General features: G+C 41.4%; 1 protein-coding gene and 1 pseudogene across 5 annotated transcripts in view; both read right to left on the reverse strand.

Moving 5' to 3' along the window:
* Positions 1 to 7051, reverse strand: part of SNX7 (sorting nexin 7) — a 173767-nt gene extending 166716 nt beyond the window's left edge. For 2 of the 5 annotated variants that reach the window (XM_023641569.2, XM_070267273.1), the window contains exon 1: positions 6809 to 7035. In XM_023641569.2, coding sequence (XP_023497337.1) covers positions 6809 to 6988 — 180 coding nt within the window. In that variant the 5' untranslated portion in view covers positions 6989 to 7035. Of the gene's footprint in view, positions 1 to 6808 lie in introns of all 5 variants that reach the window. The other 3 variants (XM_070267274.1, XM_023641565.2, XM_023641567.2) reach the window with 3 other exon arrangements.
* A 10725-nt stretch (positions 7052 to 17776) lies between these two features.
* On the reverse strand, positions 17777 to 21174 carry LOC138924186 (uncharacterized; annotated as a pseudogene).
* Between the last annotated feature and the right edge of the window lie 218 nt (positions 21175 to 21392).

Consider the following 21392-nt stretch of genomic DNA (forward strand, 5'->3'; position numbering starts at 1 on the left):
TCCCTTTCATTTTGGAACCTTCAAGTAGAAAACTTTTCCCTAATATGACCTAAAACTCGTCTCCACATATTTTTGACATATTGGTTCCAGTTTTGCCCTTCAAAACTACATACATTTAATCCACCTAGATCATAATAACTCTTCAAAAAGAATTGTTAAAAGAATTCACCCAAGTCTTTTCCAAGCTAAACTATGCTTTGGAATTCCCAGCCTTTCTTCACAGGCCATGGTTGCCAGAATGTAGCATCAGTGAAATCCCTTAGTTTCTTCTCCTTCATGATGGCAAATGGGTGGCAAGACTGTTGCTATTGCAGCTCTCCCCACTTCTTGTGCCAAGGGAAGACAGTGCTGATGGCTCCAAGCCTTCTTTCTGCTAAGCCCAGACAAGATCTCAGGCTCTATTTCAACACAGCATTCCAAAGAATCAATTACAGGGCACTGGCATCCACAGATGAGATAATATCCCACCATCCTTTTCTGACAGAGACTATCAATTCCCCTTTAAAATACAGAGGTGGAATGTAACTTCAGGAGAGCAATGGACAGTTCAGATCAGAGCAGCATTAATACTCCATATGACCTTAAAAGTATGGTGTTTGTCTAGATTCAATACCATGTCATTTGTGTATATTGATCATTCAGTCACTGCACACCACTAGGCATGCTTGTATATAAAATGGTCCTAAACAAGGTCTCCCCAAACTTATTCTGCAATTTCCTTCTTTGTTTTAATTCTACCATTGACTATACACTCACTTATAAGGAGAACCCGAGGATTTTTCATCTTCTCTCTACTTCACTCACCCCCCTCTTCCTTCTCTGGGAGGAATATAAAAAAAGTACTTAACATACAAGAAAGCTGGGATGGTAGAGAGTGGAGCTTCTAGTGGGAGGAATATAAATAGTCCTAGATCAATCCTATTTTCCTTTATTGGTTCCTCTTTTCTTTTTTTTTTTTTTTTTTAAAGATTTTTTATTTTTTCCTTTTTTTTCTCCCCAAAGCCCCCTGGTACATAGTTGTATTATATTCTTGGTTGTGGGTCCTTCTAGTTGTGGCATGTGGGACGCTGCCTCAGCGTGGTTTGATGAGCAGTGCCATGTCCGCGCCCAGGATTCGAACTAACGAAACACTGGGCCGCCTGCAGCGGAGCGCGCGAACTTAACCACTCGGCCACGGGGCCAGCCCCTGGTTCCTCTTTTCTTAACTATCAAAATGGTAAGACCCGCTGAGGCAGGATGAGGATGTAGGCCAAAGAAAGGGGAACATATGACTCGCCTGCTGTAATCCTGTATTCTAGACTTTGAGTTAGACAGTTGAGAATGCATACATACATACACACTACATGTGTGTGTGTGTGTATATATATATACATATACATTCACACATGCTTACACGCTGTATATATATACACACACAATATATGTACATATATATGCATACACTACACACACACACACATATGTACGTAAGTATAATGTGTGTATTTTATGTAGTTCAGTTTAGATCACCAAGGTAGGAAACCACTCATTCATTTAAGGATATTTGTTGAGTAACCATAACCCAAGCTAATAATAAAATATTAATTTGTTTAGACCTGTACTGCTCAAACTAGTAGACACCAGCCACAAGTGGCTATTTATATTAAATGTAAATTAATTAAAATTAAATACAATGAAAAGTTCAGTTCCTCAGATGTACTAGCCACATTTCAAATGATCAAAAGCCACATGTGGCTAGTGGCTGCCACGTTAAAACAGGCAGATACAGAACATGTCTACCATTGCAGTTCTTTTTGGAGAGAAGGATGCTATTGTGGCTGTGTATAACCGATCAACACTCAAGGTGTTTACTGAGGGCCAGGCACTACAGTGATGTGTCGCTTAATGAGGAGGATATGTTATGAGAAATGAGTCGTCAGGCAATTTCATCATTGTGCGAACATCATAGAGCGTACTTACAAAAACCTAGATGGCATAGCCTACTACACACCAAAGCTATATGGTACTTTCTTATGGGACCACAATTGTATTTGCCACCTATCATTGATCAAAATGTCATTATGTAGCACATGACAGTATTCGTAAGTTCTTTACATACAGTAAGCCAATTAATCCTCTTACTTATTATTTGCCCTCATTTTACAGATGAAAAATCTGAGGCATTGAGAGGTTAAGTAACTTGCCCAAGGAAACAAAGCTAGTAAGTGGTGAAGCCAGGATTTCAAATACAGTCTCTGCTTCTAACCACTAAGCTTATGTCTTGGCTATATTTTTATTTACAATGACGAATACAGCTTTCTTCAGCACTTTACATTTATCCCCATTAAATTTTTCAGTCTACTTCTAAACCCAGTACTCTAATTTATCAAAATATTTGAAAGGCTGATTATGTTATACAGACTATTAGCTATTGTTTTAGTTTCTACTGTGGTGTAACAAACTATCCCAAAACTTAGTGGTATAAAATAATTTTAATGTTTTTATATTTTATTATGCCCACTGGTTTACTGGGTCAAGAATTCAGACAGGATACAGCAGACATGACTTGTCTTTGCTCCATTCTACATGGGGCCTCAGGGGACAAGATTTGATGGCTGGGGGTGCCTTGATGCTGGGGGCTAAAATCAGATAGACATCTTCACTCACAAGCCAGTCACTTGATGCTGGATGGTGCCTGGGACTTCAGCTGGGGCTGTTGACTGGAGCAGCAGTCTCCCAATGTAACCTGGGCTTCCTCACAACATGGAGGCCTTAGGTTGCATTTCTTACATGGTAGCTCCAAAAAGCACAGTATCTCACTGGACAAAGCAGAGTCTGCATTTTCTTTTATGATCTAGCACTAGAAGTTGCACAGCATCACTTCCACCATACCCTATTGGTGAAAGTAGTCACAATCCCACCTAGACTCAAGGAGAGGGGCATAAATCCCACCTCTTGACAGAAGATGGAGGGTCGCATTATAGAAGAGCACATGGGATGGAGATGGTGATGCGGCTGTCTTTATTCAAAGCTATTCTCCACATGTTTGTACTATGTAATATGCTGGTTGTTCTTTATTTTCACCCCCATCTCCCAACTGCCACCCATGTATTCTCCAAGCCCTAGGAGGCTGACCCCTATGGATGACGTCATCTGAGCAGTGGGGGCTACAAGGAGGAGATCCAAGAGCAGGAGAAGAGGAGCTCAGAGAACTTAGACCCCATTTCCTCCCTGCTCTGGCACCACATTTCTGGCAGTGGCACATTTCTAGCTACATCTCTCCGTAAATACAGCTCATGCCCAATACAGGCACACAACAGGAACTAAATAGAGATGGTTCAGAAAACAAATGTGAAAAATTAATAACCAGACTCCCAATATCTTATTCTAAATATCTGACAGAATTGTTGAATAGTACAATTATGTCCCTCCATCGCTACACTGAATTTCTGGATTGACAGAGACCCAGTATATAGAGGAGCTGGATGTCTCAACAACTATTTCCTATTATTCTTTCAAAAATAACCTTTTCCACAAAAATATGAGTGATTCTTTCAAAAGCCTTATTCAAATAAACATGTTCGTTGTTACTTTTCTGGTTTACCACAAAAACAATCTTAGTTTTCCATCATTTTTATAAAACATGATCCCCTTCTTGTAAAAGTGTTTAGAAACAAAATACTAAATAGTTCTATAGCTTTGATAGCTTGGCTGAAGACTGAAATTAAGCCTACTGGTCTATACCTTCCAGAATTTCCTTTTTGCCTATTATTTTAAAAAAGAATATTCACTTATCTCTGACTTTTGGGCTCCATTCCTGGATTTCATGACTTCTCAAAGATGGCTAGTGGTGATGAGGATAATTACATCTGTAAATTCCCTGATTATCCCAGATGATATAGACCACATTTTATGGTCCTGAATACCTTTAACAAGGTCAATAATAAGAGCTTTCATATACTGAGTACCAGAGAAGCACCTCAGTGTTTTGCTGTGACCTAGTTACCTATGCTGTTTCAACTGCTGTGTCTTCTATACATTACAGTATTTAATAACAATAAAGGAAATTTATTTTAATATATTATTTTCCCCACAAAAGGAGAGCCTTTTCCTTTAAATGTAGAGAAAAGTTCCCCCTTTCTCTAGCTAAATTTTTTGCAAGCCTCCTCTCATTTTGGCCTAGTGCTAACACTATTCTTACACTGTTACAATTTTTATCCTTTTTCTTTTTTCGAATCATCAGTTATGTTCTCCTACCTTCCAACATCTATACCTGTTCTTTTAAGTCAATATCCTTTGCTTCCCTGTGGTGTCTTGAGATTTGGCATCATTTTCTCCTCACTGGATTACGTGAAAACTCAGAACAATTCTTTCTTTGTCTTACTCTCCATCTCTTTTGATTTATATCACCATTTAGAGTTTCTGGACCCCCACCTGGACTCGGAGACCGTGATAGCAAGAACTGAATCTAGCATTTCTTTTTTTCCAAAGACTCCTTAGCACAGCATCTTACACAAAAATATTTAACATGTATTTTCCAGGTACTTGTAGTAAACTTTGGGTAGAAAAGGAATAATGATATGTCAAAGATCCTACTCTTCAAAAAGGTTCCAGATGGGGGCATGGTATATACTCACAAATAATCTAAAGGGAATAAGGGACTACAATTGTAAATGTAAACGGAATATGAAAGTGGTCGATCTCAAGGTACTAAATGGTAACATTATTATACTTCAGAAGTAACTAGTGAAACAGCCCTAGGGTAGGCCGACCAGTGGTCGAGATCTTCAGAGGAACAGGCAAGAAAGGGAGTGGAAAGGGAGAGGACTTTCTTAACTTTGCTTGTCTGATTGTGGTTCACAGTTGAAAAATTTGACTTACTGAAATATAAGCCAGCAGGTAATTTAAAATTTTTCCAACTATTCTTTTCAAACTTTAACCAATATTATATCTTTACCTTAATCTATATGGCCAATTTCTATAGAAGTGGTTCTCAACTTTTTCTAAGCTTTCAATACATGTAGTCATACAACACTAACAAGCAAGGTGGATCCAGGTGTATGGGGCTGAAGCTTACATCCTCTTACAAAGAACACAAAATCACAAACACAAAATTAGGCGGAAAAGCAAATTTTTATTTAGAAAGAGAAAAGAAATCTCAACAACTGATTGGAGCCATGGACATCTAGATTCCTTTCTTCTGAGATAGCTTTAGGCAATTTACCAGAAAAGCGTACTTAGAAATATCTCTTCTGGTTGCAACCTGTCATTCCCTTCCCACCTAGAATATCTACAACTCCCTAGGTTTCCAGAGGCCTAGCAAACGAACAGCTGAAGCTTAAATTTCATTAGCTTCACCTTAGATCCGCCTTTGACAACAGTGGCTCATGAAAACAGTGATTCTTAATGGGAACTGGAAGACTTAGAATCTGGGGAAAGAGAAACCCCATGACAAATTTAAAACAATCCCAGATGATTCTGATACACAACTGCCACTCCCAACACTCTCCCTGCCCCCATGCTGGAAGAGTCACAAGGCAAAGCCATAAACTAATTTTCACAGACTCACAGTATCTTACGAGCCAACGTAAAGAACTGGCCAATTGTCCTTGATCTCAACATAACGTGTGTGGAACATAAAAAGGCAGTGTTAACCTTTTACAAGTGAACATAAAATAATTCCATTGTTTTACAATTTAAACACATTGAAAGGCCAAAAAACTTTATCAAGAACTTAAAACTGATACTCTGAACATCTAGAATATAACTGTGCCTACATGTTATTTAATCCTAAAGAAAAAAAAAAAGAGAGAGTTTCACATATTCCTCTTTGGAGTATGCTTGTTCACTTTCTAACTTCAGTTCGCTCTCCCAGAAAAAAGCAGTGGTTTAAGTATGTTGCTTTACCTAACGCCTCAAGGTAACATTTAACTACTGCACAGGCTTCTTAGTAATTAATACAATGTTCTCATCTCAACTCGGGTCTTCTATCAGCAGCAACGTGAGAAACTGGAGTGACATGTAACTGCCTCGCAAGGAAGGTATTTTTCTTTTCCAAAAAGAAATTACAACCACCAGGGTACACGCACAAGTCTACCACTAAGCCGAATCAATTTCTCTCCAACTATACTGTAAATTAAGAGGGCCCTTTGGTCCTAAATTTCCCCGGGGAGGAGAAAAACGAAAGCGGCTGGCTACGCGTTGGGTGGTAGCAGCTGACTATCTGAAAAATCCTGCGCTCCCCAGCGGAGGAGCTTCCTGCTGGACACGGGGACCGTTTCTCCTGAAGAGGGGATCCCCTTGCACCTATTCCCACTGGGCTTGAAACTCACCTCGGGTGTCACCCAAGTCTCAAATCCACAACCAGCAACAACACTAAATCAAGAATAATTTCTCTAGACTCCGGAGATCTCTCTCCCAGAGTTCAGGGCTGGCTGCGCCCAAAAAAGAAGCTGCTAGGGGCGGGGGCACCTTCAGGCCACCGCCTCCCGGGTTTGGGCACTGTCCCGGGGGATGTCCCCGCCAGAGAAGAAAAGAGGAGAAAAAGGAAAAGAAAACCCGCAACTTTGCAGACTCCACGAAGCCACAGCCCTGCCCGACGGAAGGTCAAAGTGCAGAGGAGGGAGCGGCCGCCGTCCGAGACCGGCCGGGACGCAGCCCCGGGTACCGCGAGCTGCCAGGCGGGATCGGGCGGCCAGGGGAGACCCCACCCACCTCCAGCGCGGATCCTCGGCCGGGGCAGGGCGAGCTCGCCGGGGCAACTGTCGCACAGCCCTGCCAACTCCCGGAGTTGACTTGGAACTTTCCCGGGACGCGCCTCCGCCCTCACCTTACTGAACACCTCCAGGTCGTCCTCGTCCTCGTCCAGATCCAGCACCTCGGCCTGCAGCAGGGCCGACGAGCCGCTGCTGCCCGGGACGGGGCCGCCGTCCCCCGGGCTCTCCCCGCCGGCGCCCCCCTCCGGGAGGCCCGAGGAGAGCGCCTGAGATGCCCGGCGCTCGCCGTCCATCCCGAGAGTGCGCGCCTGGCCGGCCGCCGCCGCCAGCCGGGCTCTCCCGAGCGTGCCCATTGGCTCCTGCGCATCCCGCGCCTCCCGGGCCGGCCCTGCTCCAGCCCCTCGCCAGCTGCGCAGACGCGGAACTGCCGGCGAGAGCGTGGGGCCCGGCTCATCCCCACCTGGCCCGGGGCCCGCTGGAGACGCAGCAGGGGGACGCTCGGCCTCCGGCTAGCGTGGGGAAAGGGACGCTGTGCCCTGGAGGAAAGCCGGGGAGTCGAAGGTAGGAGGAGGGCGTCCTCGCACTGACCTGGCTAGGGGGCTTTCGAGCGACGGTTTCTGCGGGGCGGGGATCTGGGCACAGCGACAGAGCAAACCATCAACTTCAGGGAATCCACAGCGGGGCTGGAAGGCAGCCGACCCAGCCCGCCTAGAGGAAAAGCCAATACTGTGTTTCCTGTATTTTAACGGTTGCCTTTCTTCTCGGTTGTAGTTTTCGAGTCCATCTTTTACTAAGGCTAATGCAAAAATAAAAACCATGAAAAGCTCCTCCGTTTTGTAATTGATTTTTGACCCCGTGACCGGACTGTGGTCATTTCACCGTCAAGCCAGGGACGTTGGATTTAAAAACTATTTTCAGTCAATTTCAAGTGTATCTTTACTCCTCAAAGTCTTCCTGAGGTTAATGAGCAAGAATGTTACTAAAAGCAGGACTGGACATTGCCACCAAGAAATAATCTTTAATTTTTGCAACGCCAATGCAAAGCTGTAATTATTTAGTTCATGGCTTACTGTTAAAAAAAAAACCTAAATTCCAAAAATAATGAAAAATTGAATGCAAATTGATATATTTTGGAACTATCTTCAGGTTTTATCATTTACTTCCCTCAGCCCCAGCTGTTTTCTTCCATCGGCGTTGGAAAGAATGCCTGAGAAGTTTGCACATAGCCCCGGAGGAGGCTAGTTCAGACTTGATTTCTAAAACCTCTCCTGGCGACGTGTTTAGCCCAATGTTTAAAATTTTTTAACTTAAAAAACATAAAAGATGTATGTAAGATATTTAGGGAAATAAAGAATTTCTCTATTCTGATTAGAGGACAAGGCCTTAATAGTATACTCCCTCTTAACCATTCAAATGTACCTCTCATTGGTTTCAGTTCATATACGCACGTCTTCAGTCGGGCTGGTCTCGCTGCCCTGTGAATATACTGTCTCCTTCCTATGCTTTATGCTTCCTGTACCCAAAATGCCAGCTCCTGCCCATACTTCAGGAAATAACTATAGTCCCCTCTCTTTCAGAAAGACTTTTCAAATGGCATAGTCTCTTCACAATTTAGCACTTAATTTTATTCTCTCTTATAGATTGTATTTATTTCGTGTAAATGCCTTACATTCCTTGTAAACTATAACGTTTTAGGGTTAGGGATCCCATTATTTATTAATAAACTACAGCATCAGACGTACTCACTTAAAAAGGCTCTCTGCTAAGGTCTATAGGGAACACAAGTTATTAAAAGACTGTTTTTTTCTCCTCCAAGCTCATTTTGGCTAGTAAGGAACATTCAAAGTTTTCTAATTACAGTCTGAACCAGGAAATTCTTAAGAATATTATGACTCACAGAATTGCCAGAAAGCACAGACAATAGGTTCAGAAAATGGGCAGAACAAACCAAGACTACACACCTTGGATCACGCCAAAACCATGCCACAGAACTAATGGTGCAGACATTCCTGCCACAGTTGCTGACAGATGGATGCCGCGCCACCTCCACTGCTGCCATTGGCACTGATGCCACTGGACTCTAGGTGCTGTCACTAACATCATTACCGCAGCTGCCTCTGAGAACTGCCTCTGCTATTACTGCCACATAAACGCCCCACAGTCCTGTTTCTCAATGTTAATAGTTCTGGTTTCAAAACGCTGAAGGGTAGATCTGCTTGGCCCCCCTGGTGAAGTCCCACAGAGATTTTTAAGGCAAAGAATTTTCTAAACATAGAAAGGCCATATTGATGCTGGTCAGCCAAAAAAAGGAAATCCCTACTATAATTTACTGCTTTGGCTGCCCGACATTAATAGCACGTTTCTTGACATATTTTCTTTTTTTCCCCCATTCCTGCTGAATATAGTTTAGCTATGTCTCAAGCACCTGGGAATATAGTCCCCAGCTCCCCAGAGGAAGAAAACCCAAAGCTACTAATAATTGGTGCAGCTCCAAGTCTGGTATGTCTATTCCTCCTGCCATTCTGCTGCAATCCTATTGATATTTTGCAACTTATGGACTAAATTTTTGAATTTAATTACCAACATGCATTGCCTGTTTATTCAGTGGCATGAAAAATCCTCAGTTGCCATATAACAGTCTCAGCTTTCCATTAAATGGCATTATTGCTGGGTTCTTGAATGGAAGAGTTCTTATTTGGGTACTAAAGCTTCTAAACCAGCATGGTCCAAAACTTTAAGAACAGGTATAATATTAAGAGGAACCCTACCCTGTCCTGTCCCTTGGTTCCTGGACTCTTATTCTGATTATAGGAGAAATAGTACGATACGTTAATTTTTGTTTCTGAGAAAATATATCTTGTCAAAAGCTTCCTTTCCAGGTGGACTCTCCTGAGACCATAACTGAGTCATCCGTAAAGCCAGCTGTTTCTGGTAATGGGATTCATGATAAGACAAGTCACACCATGGGTGTTACCCAATGACTTCTTTTTTTTTTCCAGAGAAGATTAGCCCTGAGCTAAGATCTGCCACCAATTCTCCTCTTTTTGCTGAGGAAGACTGGCCCTGAGCTAACATCCATGCCCATCTTCCTCTATTTTACGTGGGACGCCTGCCACAGCATGGCTTTACATGCAGTGCATGGGTCCACACACGGGATCCGAACCGGCTAACCCCAGGCCCCTGAAGCAGAACATGCGAACTTAACTGCTTCACCATCAGGCCAGCCCCTGACTTTACTTCTTTTGCTGGAGGATAATTTAATTGGTTAGAAAAAAATGTTATGTGTGAAATCTGATGTGAAATGAACTAGTCAGTAAGTTCACGGATGATTGTGTTAGGAGAAACTTGCTGAGCAAGAAACGTAAACCCAATGTATCTTTTCCACTAAGAACAAATCATGGCAGCCTCCAGATTGTGTGGCAGGGAGAGGACCAAGAGTATTTGCTGCTGTGGGAAGCTGAGCAGTTAGCCATGGGAGTAGCCAGTTCTCCTTTAGTGAGAGGGAAATCCGTTGAACTGATACATAGCATAAATCCCTACCAACACGGCCACTTGGTGTGTAAGGCCATGGAACAAGCCCAGGAGTGCCTGGGAAAGCAGTAGGATTAGCATATACAGAACAAGAATTCTTGTCAAACTTACTGTTTGATCATAAAAATTCATGAAATGGGACTTTTTGGAAAGCACTACTATGGGCTACAAATATGCTTTTATTCTGGGACTATTGCAAGAGGCCCATCCTACATTTTCCCACACCTTGACCCCTAGATCCTACCTTGTCCTTCTAAGTCCCATCCCATCAAACCTTTAGCCCATATCCTTAAAATATAGAATCTTCATCCTCCCCCTCTCTTTTGAAGCATAGTGGACATTGATATGTACCATGGGGAGTATTTCTCTCTTCCACTGCCCTTTTCCATTAGCAGTACACTTCTACATGATTCCAGCATGTGATATAAAACCATCTGTAAACCAGATTTGAATTTTTTTTTTAGGAAGATTAGCCCTGAGCTAACATCCGCTGCCAATCCTCCTCTGTTTGCTGAGGAAGACTGGCCCTGAGCTAACATCCGTGCCCATCTTCCCCTACTTTATATGTGGGACACCTGCTACAGCATGACTTGATGAGCAGTGCATAGGTCCGCACCCGGGATCCAAACTGGCAAATCTCAGGCCACCAAAGCAGAGTGTGCAAACTTGATCACTACACCACCTGGCTGGCCCCCGAGATTTGAATGTTTAACCCCCTAGTTAGCTATTCAGATGGAACTCTCTATGAGATTGTAAGAATATGCCTATTGGGAGCAAGAGCCAAATGTTCGTGCAGTGAATGCTTTTAGGACCATTTTCATATATACCATTTCCACACAAGCATGGTTTGCTGAAGGCTTATCCAATTTTAAGATTTTTTTGATACTAGAGCACCTGTTTTATGGTGAGCTGCTCAGGTCACATGCTCAGGTATTCAGTCTTTGCCAAAACCCCACAGCAAGCCAAGGGCTGCTTTCTTAAATGAAGAAAAGAGAGTATGTGTTACTTTACAACTTTAGTGTTTTTGATTCTCTTTCAGAACTTATCACAGGTCCCAATAAGAGAACATCCTTATTTCCACAGGTTCATCAATAATAGTAATAGTAATAGCTAATTGGTACCTACTTTGAGTCAGACGCTGTTATAAGTATATTTTGTATGTTCATGCACTTAAATCTCACTAACACCTTATGATATAGGTGCTACTGTACCATGCCCATTTTATAAATGAGGAAATTGACGAACAGAGAGGTTTGGTAGCTTCCCCAATGTGAGTAGTAAGTTGTAAGTAATTTACTGCTCACTGAAAGGAAGTGTTGTATATATTGCCTTAAAAAATAGAAAAGAAGATTTATAAGGATATTTGGAGATTCTCGGTTCTTGGAATTTAGCAGAATATACAATCCTCCCACTAAAAATCCTGACAAACTATAACAAGAATCTTAAATGCATGGCTGAGCTTACAAGGAAGTAACTGACTACCAGGGACAGGAAACAAAATAACCTTAAGTGAGAGGATGAGACTAAACATTTGAGCTGATACTCTGCCTGCCCCAGGGTGGAGTGGTAGGATTGGCCTCAGTAATCTAAAAGTTTGAATTTGAATTGTCATGAAAGAAGAAGTGAAAATTTGTAAAATATTCACTCAACAGCAAAACTCTTCTGCATCAGCCTGGTCTCCAAGTGGGAAAAATAACTCCCCCTCAAAATCCCGACCATTGTTCAGGAAGTCACAATTCAAAAAATTACAGGTGTTTCTGGGTTAGTGATATACACCTGGGGTCTTTGGCTCAAGCAAACACAAAATCTCTCTCTTTGACTCACTTCTGACAGAGTCTCTAGAGCTAAAGCCCTACTGCCAATGAGATCACAATCCAAATTAAAAACATTCAAGGAAACAATCTATGATATGCTAGAATCATTGTACAAAACTGTTAAAAGGGTTAGATCCTCAAAGAACTTTAAACAATACACCAAAAAATATTATTTAATAAATAAAAAGAATAAAAATAACTACAAGATACTACAGAAAAGAGTTAAAAATCCAGAAGTGAAAAATACAGACATTGTGATGATGGTTAATTTTTTGCCTCTTACCTTCAAGTTGACTCTTGTTGCCTGCTCTGTAATAATGGCACTGGGCCTTATCAATATGTCTCCTTTACCACCTGGCATATGTTAAGCCTTGTCCATAGAGGGCCTAGATGGACACTGGTGGAGGAAGGGTTGTCTCTTCCTGTTTCCAGTGTGCTTTCTTACCAGTGTCTTGCAAAAAGCTCTTTTTCCTCCTTTGTTCAGCCCCTGCATAATTTCAGCATAAAATTCCTGCAGGGCACAGCTTTTTACAGTGTTTGACTTGCTATCAAACTCATGCAGCTGTGGTGGCATAGTCTAGAGATCCAAATATTGTGGGCCTGCCCCCAGCCCAGATTGCTGCACCCCATACCCTCTCCTCAGTCCCAGGCATGGACATACACCAGGGGCACTGGAGGTTAGCCATCCCTTGACCTTTGTCCTATACAGCCAGCCCAGAGCTGATCCAGTCTGAGCTGGGCAAGGAAGATTCCTGAAGAGGGGGACCTCTCAAGCTCCTGGTTCCAACAGCATCCAGCAGCTTCTCCTGGCACCTAACAAGTTCTGAGGCTCAGCAGCTTCCAGAGGGTAGATCTCCAGCAAGTCCCACCAATGAGATACTTCATTGACATCTCTACCATTCAGAAAGCCAAGGTGGTACTCTTTCCAAAGACATCTTGGTATCAGCCCTAGCAAGGTGGACTTCTCCCTTGCTACTTATCTCAGCCCCACAGGTAGTGATCACATCTTGTGTCTGCTGTTCCTATATTCTTTAAAATTCTTTTTAACTCTCACTAGCCAATTCCTCCTCATTCCAATCCCCTGTTAATAAAGCTTTCTATTAAACTTTCCCTGTTCAAATGACTATTCAGTCCTATGTCCTGACTGGACCCTGAACAATACAGAATTGGTCCCAGGAATGGTCCCAGAAAAGGCCTGCAAGAATAGCATTCTGGGAATCTCCTTACAACCAGTGGACTGAGGGAGACAAATCTTGAGCCTGGTCTATAGATGGGTCATCATGATATGCTAGTACTACCTGAAAGTAAGCAGCTGCAGCACTATAGCCACACTCAAGGGTAAACCTGAAGGCCAGTGGTGAAGGAAAATCCTCCTAGTGGTCAGAACTTCAAGTATGGCACTTGGTCATCCACTATGTCTGGAGTGAGAAATGTCCAGAAATACAGGTCTCTATTAATAAATAGGTAATAGCAAATGGTTTGGTTGGATGGTCAAGAGCTTAGAAGGAACAATATGAAAAAGGAGCTTAGGGAAGAAGTATGTGGATGGACTTTTCAGAATGTGCACAGACTATGAAGATATCAGTGAATATGAAATAGGCACCAAAGGACAACTACTGTGGAAGAGGTTCTTAGTGATCAAGTGGACAAAATTATACACCCTCTGGATTATAACACCCTGGGAAAAGTCATCCTTTCTCCCTAGCCATCACATTCCTTGCTTAATGGAGCTGTGAACTAAGTGGGTATGGTGGCAGAGATGGAATCTGTATATGGGCTCAATAACCTGGGCATCCCTTTACCAAAGCTGACCTGCATATCTAATCTGCCAACAGCACAAACCAACACTGAATCCTCAATATGGCACCATTCTTGGAATATGGGAGGACAAGCCAGCCATCTGGTGATAGGTTGATTACATGGGATATATGCCTTCATGGAGTGTAAAGATTCATCTTCACTGAAACAGACACATTCTGAATATGAAGTTACCTTCCCTGCCATTATTTCTGCCAACACCAGCAATCATGAATTTACGGAAAGTCTTATTCACCATCATGACATTCCATACAGCATTCCATCTGATCAAAGAACTCATTTCACAGCAAAGGAAGTCATCATGGGCTCATGCATATGGAATCAACTGTTCTTACCATATACCCCATAACCTGCAAGTGGCTGGCTTAACTGAAAGATAGACTGGCTTGCTGAAAACTCAGTTATGGTACCATTTATGAAACAGCATCTGGAAATAAGGAGGTTCTTAAAGGATACAATATATACTTTGCATCAGAGTCTATTATATAATGGTGACTCCATAGGTAGAAAACATGGGCCCAGAAATCAAGAAGTGGAAATGGGAGTGACTCCTATCACTGTTACGCCTAATAACAGAATTTTGCTTTCCATTCCATCTCTTCTAACCCAAAAGTGACTTATGTCTCTTGCTCGCAACTCATTGACCTGAACTGGTCAAATGGCTCCACCAAACCTCAAGGGATCATAAAGTACAATTATATCATGTTTTCAGTAGGCAGAGGGTCAAAAATAATTGATGAATAGCACAAATGACAATCACAACCTATACGTGGTTAGCTCTAGGTGATTAACATGAGGCAAAGACAAGCTGATGGAGAGGCCCCCCCAAGCCTGTGATTACTACCCAATTATTCTGAAAGTGTAGTTCTTTAAATGGAATTCCTCACTGGCTTAAACAACTCAGGTAAATATTTTAAATTATTAGCTTCAATTTTCTCATCTACAAAGTGTGGGTAATTAATAATATGTATTTCAAATTCTATGAGTATCAAAGAAACTAACAAAGAAACTAACATGAAATAATTTATGAACTAAAGATATATACAAATCTTAGTTGTTTTATTACTATCAATATTATTAATTTAAGTAACAACATATGATTGCCATATTTTCCTCATAGCTTCATTTAGATTCCCAAGCACTAATATTTGGGTTAGTTAATGTTATGTAGCATAATGCTTTGCAGGTTTGACTAGAATATGTGGGGTTTTTTTTTTTTTAAGATTTCCCTTACTATTAAAAGGCACAGGCAATTTCAAGTCCTCTGTCATTTATTGTGACAAATGAATCAATAAATGTGTCAGAATAATATGGCAACATGATTTTAAGCATCTTTAACTTAGCAAAACCCAGGAATATGGACTCTGCATGTAATTCCATGACCAATGATGGCCTGCTTTTCTGTTAAATGAAATGCAATGATCCCACTATCAAAGACAGGAAGCTAGGAAAGATCTTCATTGAATACAACAGGCAAATTTATTATCTAAGATAACTAGAAATACAAAGGTAGGGTGAACTCCAGGCGTTGTAAGATAATTGTTCAATAAATGTTACTTAATTAATTGGATGAATGAACTAATGTAAAAACAGCTTATTATTGCCAAACCTGTTTTTAAAATGTTGATGCTTTTAACTGCAAACAAATGTTCAGTTTCTTAGATCGACCATACTCCTTTTCTATGGACAGACCCACTGGACAGATCATTGCTATCATGGAATTTCATTTAAGTCGTGCCCACTGTAATGGGAATTTATCTCCAGTTGATTTTAATTCTAGATCAGAAGTTCGTTTGAAGATATTTGCTTTAAGGAAACTTTAGAAAAAATTTTCCAACAAGTCATATGTATTTGGTTATGGCACATAGAGGAACCATGTCTTGAAAGTCAGATTCTAATGGTTATTTTCTTTCTCTTTTAAAAAATTAATAGCTTTATTGATATATAATTCACATACCACACAATTGACCCATTTAAAGTGTACAAGTCAATGGTTTTTATATATTCACAGAGTTGTGCAACCATCACCAAAACCAATTATAGAACATTTCTGTCACCCCCAAAAAGAAGCCTCTATACCCATTAGCAGTCATACCATTTAGCCCTCAGCCCCCCAGCTCATGGCAACTAGTAATCTATTCTTTGTTTCTATAGATTTGCCTCCTCCACACATTTCCTCTAAGCGAAATTATTCAGTAGTATTAAATCTTCTATCCATGAACATGGAATGTCTTTCCATTTATTTAAGTTTTCTTTAATTTTTTTTTAAGATTGGCACCTGAGCTAACAACTGTTGCCAATCTTTTTTTTTTTTTTTTTTTTGAGGAAGATTAGCCCTGAGCTAACTACTGCCAGTCCTCCTCCTTTTGCTGAGGAAGGCTGGCCCTGAGCTAACATCCGTGCCCATCTTCCTCTACTTTACACATAGAACGCCTGCCACAGCATGGCGTGCCAAACAGTGCCATGTCCACACCCGGGATCCGAACCAGCGAACCCCAGGCCGCTGAGAAGCGGAATGTGTGAACTTAACCGCTGCGCCACCGGGCCGGCCCCCAATCTTTTTTTTTTTTATTCTTTTCCCCAAAGCCCCTCAGTATATAGTTGTCGATTCCAGTTTGAGTGCCTCTGGTTGTGCAAGTTTTCGTTAATTTTTTTAACAACGTTTAACAGTTTTTAGCATATAAGTTTTACATTTCTTTTGTTAAATTTACTCATATATATTTTATTCTTTGTTATACAACCATAAAGGGAACTGCATTCTTAATTTTATTTACAAGTTTTTCATTGCTAATGAAATTATGAATTATGATTGATATTTTTATTTTGATCTTGGACCTTGTAACCTTGATTAACTTATAGGTCTTTTTTTTAGTGGATTATTTAGGATTTTCAATATACAAGATCAAAAGATAGTTTGATCTTCAAATAGACATAGTGTCACATCTTTCTTTCCAGCATAGTTGCCTTTTTTCATTTCCTGGCTGTATTAGTCAGCGTTCTCCAGAAAAACAGAACCAATATATAAAATGATATTTATAAACAGAACCAATAGTAAAAATATATATAAAGTGAGAAATTGACTCATGCTTTTATGGAGACTGACAAGTCCCAAGGTCTACAGTCAGCAAGCTGGAGTCCCAGGAGAGCCAATTCTGTAGTTGTAGTCTGAAGACCAACAGGCTCAAGACCCAGGAAGAGCCGACGTATCAGTTCAAGTCCAAAAGCAGGAAAAAAACCAATGTACCAGCTCGAAGGTAGTCAGGCAGGAGTTCCCTCTTACTCAGTCCTTTGGTTCTATGCAGGCCTTGAACTGATTGAGTGAGGCCCGCTTACATCAGGGAGGGTAATCCGCTTTATTCAGTCTAGTGATTTGGATGTCACTCTCATCTAGAAACATCCTCACAGACACACCTAGAATAATGTTTAACCAAACATCTGGATACGCTGTGGCCCAGTCAGGTCGACACATAAAATTAACCATTGCAAGTCTGCTCCTTGTCAACGTGGCATCCATTTACATCTCCTTAAATCATACTTCATGTCCAAATAAAGAAAATAACGAGGTTATAATTCCACCTAGCATGATACAACAATCCTGCCTACAACTGAAAACGCCCCTCCCCCAGAAGAGGAGGTAGTCCTTGAGTGATGTTTACTCTTCTCCTTGATATCCCATAACCTAAATACCATGGTGTAAAATTAATAATACTTGAATACTATGATATAAAGTCAGCACCTCTTTTGTTACATGATAAGAGAATAAGAGAGGAAAGAAATGGCAAACATCTTTGTTTCTTTAATATGTATGTTATACATGCACACGCATACACATCCATATACAGACATATTCATAACAAAATAAGAAATGAGAAGGAAATATTCATGACAGAGTCCTCATTTCAGTAACTGGTCACATGGTCACAGCCGATGTTTGTAACTACCTCCTTCTACTGCTTCTTTCTACCATTCTGTATTCCCCTTGTCATCAGTAAGCATCCTGGCTGGTCATGCTTCTTTACCTGGTGGAGCAACCCAAACCTTCATTCTCGAAAGATTTGGGCCATGAGTAGTCCTGCCTAGTTTGAATTGTTGTAGTTTTCTCTTGATCTTAATCACAGGGCATGACAATGCTAAGAGACGCCCTAAGGGATCATCTGTATTCCAGATATACCCTCCCTTACCTCCATTGTAGAGTAGTCCAGTTTCTCCTTGGTAGTCAGGATCAGTCAGCCCAGCCTGCACAGTAACTCCCTCCTTTGCCTGTTGATTCAGAGGCATGCATGAAGAGCTCAGAGTGGTCAGGCGGCAGTCTTTACTTCCAGTCCAGTGGAACCATTGTTGTGTCTACTGGACACAATGGTGGAAGCATTCCTCCCTTTGGAATTAAGAGCTCTAGGCCAACAGAGCATAAAGTCATGGGAACAGGAAGCAAAATTTTTGCTAGTGGTTACTGGGAATACCACTCCCATTTCCAGCCCTTGATTCTTGGACCCACACATCCTGACAGTAGGAGAAACAGCACCATATATTAGACACTGGTTTAGAGCACATACAGCCTTCTAGAGAACTTTGCCCCAGTCCTGCAAGGTATTGTCACCTAGCTGGCACTGAGTTTTCAAAAGGCATTCCGCTGTTCTATCAAGTTAGCTGTTTCAAGATGGTAGGGAATATGATAAGACCACTGAATTCCGTGAACATGGGCCTGATGCCACACTTCATTTGTTGTGAAATGAGTTCCTTGATCAGAAGCAATGCCATGTGGAATACTATGACTGTGGATAAGGCATTCTCTAAGTCCGTGGGTGGTAGTTTTGGCAGGAGCACAGATTGCAGGGAAGGTAAATCTGCATCCAGAATAAGTGTCTATTCCAGTAAGAGCAAAATGCTCCTCTTTCATGATAGAAGGGGTGCAATGTAATCAACTTGCCACCAGGTTGCTGGCTAATCACCCTGGAGAATAGTGCCAAATCTGGATGCAGTGTTGGTCTCTGCTGCTGGCAGATTGGGCACTCAGCAGTGGTCAGAACCAGGTTGACCTTGGTGAGTGGAAGCTCACATTGCTGATCTCGTGCATAACTTCCATCACTGCCACCGTGGATGGCCACTTTGTTCATGAGCCCATGGACAATGACAGTGGTGGCTGAGAAAAGCACCTGACTGGTATTCAGAGAACTGGTCATCCTATCCACTTGATTGCTGAAATCCTCTGCTAAGGTTGTCCTATGGTGAGCATTTATATGGGACACAAATATCTTCACCTTTTTTGCCCATTCAGAGAGGTCTCTCCATGTATCTCTTCCCTAAATTTCCTTGTCACCTATTTCCCAACCAAATTCCTTCCAGGTCACTAACCATTTAGCTAAACCAGTGACCAGAGTCCATGAATTGGTATATAATCACATCTCTGGTCATTTCTCCTTCCAAGCAAAGTGAGCAACCAAGTGCACTGCTTGAAATTCTGCCCACTGGGAGGATGTCCCTCTTACTTAGTCTTTTTGTTCTATTGAAGCCTTCAACTGATTAGATGAGGCCCACCCACACTAGTGAAGGCAATTTACTCAGTCTACCAATTTGAGTGTTAGTCTCATCCAGAAAGAGCCTGACAGACACACACAGACTAATGTTTGACCAAATATCTTGGTACCCCATGGCCCAGGCAAGTTGACAAATAAAATTAACCATCATATTTGCCTAATTGCCCTGTCTAGAAACTCCAGTAGCATTGACTAGAAGTGAGAGAAAAGACATCTTTGCCTTATTTCTGATTTTGGAGAGAAGGAATTCAATTTTTCACCATTAGGTTTGATGTTGGCTGAGTGTTCCTCGTAGATGTCCTTTATCGGATTGAGACAATCCCCCTTTATTCCTCGTTTGTCATGAATAGGGTTTTGGGTTTTCTCAAGTGCTTTTTCCTGTGGATTGAGAGGATCATGGGGTTTTTGTCTTCATGGGGTAGAGCTTCCGCCCTATGACTGAGCCACGTGAGGACTATCAGAACTCCAATACTCGTGGCCTACATGCCTAGGGTAGAGCCTCCACCCTATGTGTGGGGGCTGGATGGAGGAAAGGGCCCCCACGTATTGATTGCACTGCCTGGGATTTAACATCTGCAACATGGGGAAAGGGAGCAGGGAATAGAAATGCTGGGGACCTGTCCCTCACAGGGAGATACTATAGCCCTTGACTGTGCTGGGGGAGAGGACTCCTTGTCTTCTTACGTACACTCACCTAGAGTGGAGTTGCCATCGCCTTGAGTTGGGAGGGAGAGAAGAGAAGGAGCAGATGTGGCTCCAGTGCAACAGGCCCTCGCTGTTCTTACAGAGATTTAGTGAACGTTTCTCCATTTGCACATGCCCTTAGATCAATTTCCAGAGACTTTAAATGTTGGCTGTTTTTCAAATTTGTACCATTTCTGGTTGTTTCGCTGGGGAGCAGATCTGTGGAGCCCTTCATGCAGCCATTCTGGAAGTTGTCTCTAATGCTTACTTTCGATGAATAACAAAAAGTCTAGAAAATTGCTCAGAGCAAGAGTGATTTTCACCCCTTTTCTTTATGATGCAGAGTTTGGAAAATACTATTTTTGTAATATGACATGATCCCAGGGATAACTTATTTCTTTGATTTTTCTTAAAATTGCATTTTTGTTTCAGAAAGGTACTTGCCAAGCAGTTTCCTTAGTTTCAGAACTTAGTATCAACACTTTGGCCTGAAGAAATATCTTAATTGATCTACAGTAGATACAGTTTAAGAAAATTTAAGTGTTCTTGTTTAGAAAAATCAACTCTTTCAAATTCCTACTGGGTTATAAATAATGATGATGAGAAATAATACATAAAAAAAGAGATAAGTGTATTAAAACTCCAACATTTAGTGTCTTCAGGAAAAATAGAAAACTTGATGTGAATTATTAATATACTTTGAGAACAGAGGCAACAGTGTTGAATGTTAAGTATTAAACACCAATTTTAACCTTGACCTTATCTCTTTGAAAAAATTGCAGTTATTTTTATGAGACTGAACATTGCTCCAAACATGTTATGTAAAAGTTTGATCCTATAAGGCAGCACTTTTTGTTTTGTTTTGTTTTTTAAAAAGATGACAAGAATGTTATACATAGAAGTCTCAGATAAAAGTATTTTTCTCCCTTTTGAATGGCTGTATCAAAAGAATGATTTAGTAGTGACAATACTTGTGAATCTGCTGACCATACGCTCTCTGAAGGTAAAGAGCTTGGCATACCACCTTTTGCAGGAGTCTAAAGAGTATTTATTAGCTGTATGAGCTTGTATGTCAAACTCCGTTGAGGCATTTGCCATTTGGGTACAGCATACTCTTCCCATTCTTGGTAATGCCGTCTACTTAGTTGTCTATTGCTCCCCTTAATATATAACAATTTTGGTGTCAGGTCCACAGTGCTTCTTTACACGCAAAATCCTGCAATCATCCCGAGTGAATCTTTTCATCATAATGACCTCTAATTTCCTCATCTTCTTCAACTCGAAAGCTTTTCTTGACTATTTCAATTCAGTCACTC

The sequence above is a fragment of the Equus caballus genome, chromosome 5 (assembly GCF_041296265.1).
Source record: "Equus caballus isolate H_3958 breed thoroughbred chromosome 5, TB-T2T, whole genome shotgun sequence".
Taxonomy (NCBI): Eukaryota; Metazoa; Chordata; class Mammalia; order Perissodactyla; family Equidae; genus Equus; species Equus caballus.